This window comes from Otolemur garnettii, unplaced genomic scaffold, assembly GCF_000181295.1.
Source record: "Otolemur garnettii isolate 467f Iridium unplaced genomic scaffold, OtoGar3 scaffold00067, whole genome shotgun sequence".
Taxonomy (NCBI): domain Eukaryota; kingdom Metazoa; phylum Chordata; class Mammalia; order Primates; family Galagidae; genus Otolemur; species Otolemur garnettii.
Window position 1 is genome coordinate 8,787,961 of NW_003852462.1, and position 6,804 is coordinate 8,794,764.

Sequence of the window (6,804 nt, forward strand, 5' to 3'; positions counted from 1 at the left end):
TGTCTGGACAGGGCAAATATAAACTATTTTGCCAAATTGCACAGTGCTACTTTATACTGTACTTTATCATGAATCTTATCCTTCCTGGTTTGATAATAAGTAGATAAGAGCTCTTATAAGACAGTTAGGGTTGTTTTAAATTAGGGAGTAAATTGTTCACCAATTGTAAATTTGGAGCTCTTCTTAAAAAAGGGAAAAGTAGTTAAATAACATCATCATAACTGTGGTTAGTATGCCTGCTTGTGCTTTTTATATTCTGCTGTGTTTTTTCATGTTTTTTTCTTGCTTATTATTTAGACACCGAGGAGTTTTTTGATCCAACTGCAGATGCCTCATGTATGAACACGTACACAAAGCGAGATCATGTCTTTGCCAAGTTGAATTTGCAGTTGCAGCGAGGTACAGTGACCCTGCTACACAAGGAGCAAGGCACTCCGCAAATGAGTGAAAGTGCTTTCATGCAGCTCGAGTTTTCAGGTACTGCCCAGGAGAACTACCTGCTTCTGTTTCCTCTCTGTGTTCTGTTGATTCTCATTATTTGTAGTAGTTACAGAAAGTCAGCTGCAAAAATTGAATTAGCTAATACAGAATTATTGCTTCTAGGGAAATAGAGCATTAGGTTCATTTGAGCCTCTAATCATACATTTGTTGACTGATTAATACTTAACCTTGTTTTTTAATATGTGTCTATGGGTAAAATTATTTAATATATACATGTATGTATACAGTAGGTATATACATAAACACATGCACAAATTATCCTTTGTGATAGTTTGATTTACGATTTTTTTTGCTTCACACTGTTCTCTGAATTTTGATCTTTTCCTGGGCTGGCAGTAATCAGTTTGGTGCTCTTCTTGTGATGCTGAGCAGAGGCAGTGGAAGTGAGAGTGGCTTCCAGTCAGCCCCTTGATCACAGTATTTTACAGTCGGTGGCTTTAAGGTGAAGCCAGTGCTCATTTACCACTTTGAAAATCCTAGGACCTAAGAAATTGGCACAGCTACCCCAAACTTCAACAACTGTCAACCTGATCTTTCAGCAGCCATTAACACCAACAAAAAGATTATGATTCCTGAAGGTTTAAGTGATTGTTAGCAGTTTTTAGCAATAAAATATTTTAATGTAAAGGTATGTATGGTATTGTTTTAGATATAATGCTATTGCACACTCAAAAGATTACAGTGTAGTTTACAAGTAACTTTTGTATACACCAGGAAGCAAAAAAATTCATGCGACTTGTTTTATTGCAATATTCACTTTCTTGTGGTGATCTGGAACTAAACCTGCAATATCACCAAGGCGTGCCTGTAGATAGATAGGGATTCTCATTTGAAGGAAGAGTAGTTTATGATATCTAATCTCTGTATCTGATATTTTTGAAAGCATTTCAAGCTTTCATGGCATTGTATCAACTCTTACACGTTTGTCTACATTTGTTTTTCATAGATGTAAAACTTCTGGCAGAATCTCTTCCTCGAAGAAATTCCTCCCTGCTTTTAGTCCGACTGGGTGGACTATTTCTTCGCGATCTGGCTACAGAAGGAACTATGTTTCCTCTTCTGGTCTTTCCTAATCCGGTATGTACAACAATGGGTTGGCTAATCCATCTAGGGTATTGGTGAATTGTGGTCTGTTTTAAGCAAACAATAAGTAATATTAACCTGATTTATTTTGACATTGAGTCATCTTGAGACAGATAGGCTGGGGTTAAAAAGTTTTTTGAATTTGTTAGAAAATGTTCGTAAGATTTATGGCTGTACCTTGTTCCACTCGTGTTGTAGCCACCATGGTATAATTTGCTTTGATTTGGAAGAAAATGCCATAATCACCACTGTTTCTTGCATTTATTGGTCAATGTTTGAATTTCTTCTGTATTTGACAGTCATTTTCATGCATTCCGACCCACAGTCAATAATAAGAAATGTCATCTTTTCAGGGCACTAAAAGGAAATCATCTCAAGTTTTCTTTATAGTACTTTTTTTTTTTTTTTGTGACAGTCTTACTATGTCACCCTCAGTAGAGTGCTGTGGTGTCACAGCTCACAACAACCTCAAATTCTTGGGCTTAAGTGATTCTCTTGCCTCAATCTCCCAAGTAGCTGGGACTAAAGGCACCTGCCAACACCTGGCTATTTTTTGGTTGTAGTTGTCATTGTTGTTTGGCAGGCTCAGGCTGGGTTCGAACTCGCCAGCTCTGGTGTATATGGCTGTTGCTCTAGCTGCTGAGCTATAGGTGCCGAGCCTTTTTTTTTCTGAGACAGAGTCTCGCTATGTTGCCTTCAGTAGAGTACTTTGGTGTTACAGCTAATAGCAACTTCAAATTCCTGGGCTTAAGCGATTCTCTTGCCTCAGCTTCCCAAGTAGCTGGGAATACAGGCGCCCACCACAATGCCCAGCTATTTTTTTCATTGCCATTGTCGTTGTTTTTAGCTGTTCAGGGCTGGGTTCGAACCCACCAGCCTCAGTGCATGTGGCAGGTGCCCTACCCACTGAGCTATGGGTGCTGCCTCTATATAGTAATTTTTACATACAACAACATACTGCATTAATGATGAGATCTTTGTCTTAGGAAGCTGGCAACATATGGTCCAAATAATTGAATATTTAGCCATTTATTTTATCCATACTTTTTTTTTTTTTTTGCAGTTTTTGGCCGGGGCTGGGTTTGAACCTTCCACTTCTGGCATGTGGAGCCAGCGCCCTACTCTTTTGGCCACAGACACCACCCCCTAATTTACCCATACTTTTTTTCTTTGTTTGAGACAGAGTCTCACTTTGTTGCCCTTGGCAGAATGCTGTGGCATCACAGCTCACAGCAACCTCCAGCTCTTGGGCTTAAGTGATTCTCTTGCCTCAGCCTCCCGAGTAGTACCAAGTATCACTATAGGTGCCCGCCACAACGCCCAGCTATCATTTTGTTGCAGTTTGGCTGGGGCCGGGTTCAAACCTGCCACCTTCAGTATATGGGGCTGGCACCCTAACTCACTGAGCCATAGGCACCTCCTTATCCATACTTTTTTTATGGAAGAGATGAGGGAAAGGTTGTGGGGACAGCAGTCTGAAAATTTGGAAAGTTAGACATGTTTGTTATTCATTTCACAATCATTAATTAAACATGCTGAGTACAAAGTAGCACACTGTAAATACAAAGAAACAGACATGTTCTTACCAGATTGGGAAAAAGGCACAAAACTGAACAAGTCTGCAAGTGCTCAGTGATCTGATGTGCAGTGAGTTTTGATTCAGTTGTGCTAAGTGAGAATAAGCCTAAAAAGATACAGTGAATTGCCTCTTCTTACCCAGACATTTATGCATTTTTTTCTGCTTTGTGTTTAATAGCAAAAAGAAGTTGGCAGAGTCTCTCAATCTTTTGGCCTTCAAACCATGTCTGCAGACAGCAGTGATCATTACCCAGGTAATTTGTTGTATGTTCTTCAAACAAGTTCTTCAAGTTACTGTTATTATAGATCAGTAGTCTTTGATGAATAGTAAAAGAGGGTGGGCGGCGCCTGTGACTCAGTGGGTAGGGCGCTGGCCCCATATACCAAGGGTGGCGGGTTCAAACCCAGCCTTGGCCAAACTGCAACAAAAAAATAGCCTGTGGCAGGCGCCTGTAATTCCAGCTACTTGGGAGAGTGAGGCAAGAGAGTGTGGCACTCTACTGAGGGTGACAAAGTGGGACTTTGTCTCTAAAAAAAAAAGTAAAAGAGGAAATGCTTCCTATGTTGCTCTTGGTAGAGTGGGGTGATGTCATAGCTCACAGCAACCTCCAACTCTTGGGCTTAAGTGATTCTCTTGCCTCAGTCTCCCGTGTAGCTGGGACTACAGGCGCCTGGCTGTTTTTTCGTTGCAGTTGTCATTGATGGTTAGCTGACCCAGACTAGGCTTGAACCTGCCAGCCTCGGTGCTGGCGTCATAACCACTGTGCTGTGGGCACTGAGCCCGTGCTTTCTGCTTTGTACATGGTGCTTTGCTGTGTGGATCTGCATTGGACTTAGAGACAGCTTAGTGCTCTCTCTGTGGAATTGTGAACCTGGGGCTTAGCGGGGCAGCTTTGCAGGGCCTCCAGATCCTTTGCCGGGTATCGATACCACTGTAAGAGCCAATACAATAGCCCAGCCTTTACTGCTGAAAATTAAAGAGTCAGTTCTTAATAGGCTCTATTTGAAAGATGTGTATAAAAATATGTATAAACTAATTGGAAAATAATTTAGAAAATGCCTTTTTTTCCTAGAATTCCTATGTTTGTGAACAGTAAGATAATTGTTTCTGCTGTGTTTGATTTTCTTTCTCCTGTTCTTTTGTTTAGCTGCAGACCCAGATAATCCTGTTTTTGAGATGCTGTATGAGAGAAATCCAGCACACAGCCATTTTGAGAGGCGGCTCAACGTTAGCACGAGGCCCTTGAACATCATATACAATCCTCAGGCTATCAAGAAAGTAGCAGACTTTTTCTACAAGGGAAAGGTTCATACCTCAGGTTAACTTTTTCGTTTGTTTGATCTTATGTTGCTTTAAAAAAAAATCTTATTATTTCTAGTGTTTTAGACAAAAGTTGTTACACATTTAAATGACCTGAAAATGGTAGAAAAGGCCTGCAGAGTAAGAGGCTAGGGTTGTCCTGTCCTGTTGTTAAATCATGGTAGATGTCCATGGACTTTTTCCCAGTATCCTTAACTATTTTCTCTGTATTTGGAATGTGTTTTTGTATTTCCCATTCCATTAAAATGGTGGTTTCCTTGGTACCCAGAAGATTTTAGAACAGTGAACTGAGGAGAAATGTTCAAGAATTTCCTCTAGGTGACAGGATCAGTGGTCTCTTTCAGTTGCTTGATGCAGCATTAAATACTGCAAAGCTCTAAATATCATGATTTTATTTATGCCTCCCTTTGTTCCCAAGAAAGATTTGAGATAGTTGGTGCAAAAACACTCCTATTGACAGGGAAATTTATAAAACAATAGTGTTTTCTTATGTGTGTCCCCTCCCTCCTCCATTATTACAATGAAGATGTTTTAGATTTTAATCTAGTTTTTGGGTCTTTTCATGTAAACAGTAGCCATAAATGCCATGGTTTCATTGCTCAGTCACTGATAAAATATAGAAGTCATTTCCTTCTAAATTCCATTTGTTCTTTCAATACAGTGTCCTGCTTTTTAAGATTTTTTTTTTTTTTAAGAGACAGAATCTCACTTTATCACCCTTGGTAGAGTGCCGCTGTCACACAGCTCACAGCTCTCTTGCCTCAGGCTCCTGAGTAGCTGGGACTATGGGAGCCTGCCACAACACCTGGCTATTTTTTTGTTTCAGTTTGCCCGGAGCCGGGTTTGGACCCTCCACCCTCAGTACATGGGGCTAACACCCTACCCACTGATAATAGTGTATGGAATCTTTCAGAAAATGGTTTAAGAGATTCTGGTAACTTAGGTACCATTCTTTCATGTGTCTCCTTTGCTCTGATGGCTGTCCACTAGTCCATTAGCCATCTTTGCTTCATTCCTATTGATCCTGGGTTTTTTTTTTTTTTTTTTTCCTTTAGAAGATGGGGTCTTGCTCTGTCACTCAAGCTGGAGTGTAGTAACTCAATCATCACTCATTACAGCTTCAAAATCCTGGGCTTGGGGAGACCTCCCACCTCAGCCGCCTGGGTAACTGGGACTACTGGTACATACCACCATGCCCAGCTAATTTAACAAAAAAATTTTTTTAGAGGTGGGATCTTGCAACATTGCCCAGGCTGGTCTCGAACTCCTAGCCTCAGTGATCCTCCCACCTTGGCCCCTTGGCCCCTTGGCCCCTTGACCTTCCAAAGTGCTGGGATCATAGGTGTTAGCTGTTGTGCCTGGCCTTAACCCTCATTATGCCAGGTTATGTTGTAGTGAGGAATTGTTGTTACTGATTGTTTTTTACCTTTGGTGGAATTCTTGGTGAGACTAGACATCATAGCAGTTGTATTCACCCAGCCATTTGGAATTCTGATTTCTGTATATTTCTTACCTTGCAGGTTTTGGTTATCAGTCTGAACTTGAGTTGAGAGTGGCTGAAGCTGCCCGAAGACAGTATAACAAACTGAAGATGCAGACTAAGGCAGAAATCCGGCAAACTCTTGACCGTTTGCTAGTGGGTGATTTCATTGTAAGTGGGCATAGATAAGTACTCCCTAGGGTTTGGGGAAGTAAGAGGCATTCTGTCAAGTTCTCTATCTACTGTAGATAGATGCCTTGTAACAACAATTATACTGATTAAGTAAACTAAAAATATGAAACTCTTACCTGTTATAATATAAAAGCTTATGTCTTTTGCATTCAAGGTTTAATTAAAGAGTGATTAAGTATCCTGTTTCTTCCTTGTTCTAGTCTAGAATTACTTTCAAAACTCAAACTCATTTTTGTTCCATTTTCCATACCTGATATTTTGTACGTTTCACTTAAGAGTGTCCCTTTTTTACTTATTGTTACCAGAAGAAAAACAACTGGAAAGATGCCCCAGCTTCTATTCCAGGGTATGATAGTGGTCACTTTGTGATGCCAAGTGACCTGTGATGCTAAGTCCTGAGGACTAACAGTCCAGAGAAATAGTTTCTCCATGTGGCACGGAGGTGCAGTGCTAAGATTCAGCAGCAGGTGGAGCAGTTAGAAAGAGTATGGCTTCTTTTGGACAGTGTAGAGCCAGTTGTAGGTGTCAGGGATGGCAGAAATGTTCAAAGTAAAATGCTTAGGAGTGCATAGTGTGAGATGGAGAATTAGTCCTGTTTTTTGTTTGTGTGTATGTGTTTTAGCACAAATTATGACAATTAGTATCCCTT

General features: G+C 40.5%; 1 protein-coding gene across 1 annotated transcript in view; it reads left to right on the forward strand.

Annotated features, from left to right (window-relative positions):
• The window catches only part of VPS13D (vacuolar protein sorting 13 homolog D), a 275,140-nt gene that overhangs the window by 35,518 nt on the left and 232,818 nt on the right, over nucleotides 1-6,804 (forward strand). Inside the window, 6 exon segments of the mRNA XM_023515148.1 lie at nucleotides 12-87; nucleotides 232-477; nucleotides 1,448-1,578; nucleotides 3,341-3,416; nucleotides 4,311-4,481; nucleotides 6,004-6,134. Coding sequence (XP_023370916.1) covers nucleotides 12-87; nucleotides 232-477; nucleotides 1,448-1,578; nucleotides 3,341-3,416; nucleotides 4,311-4,481; nucleotides 6,004-6,134 — 831 coding nt within the window.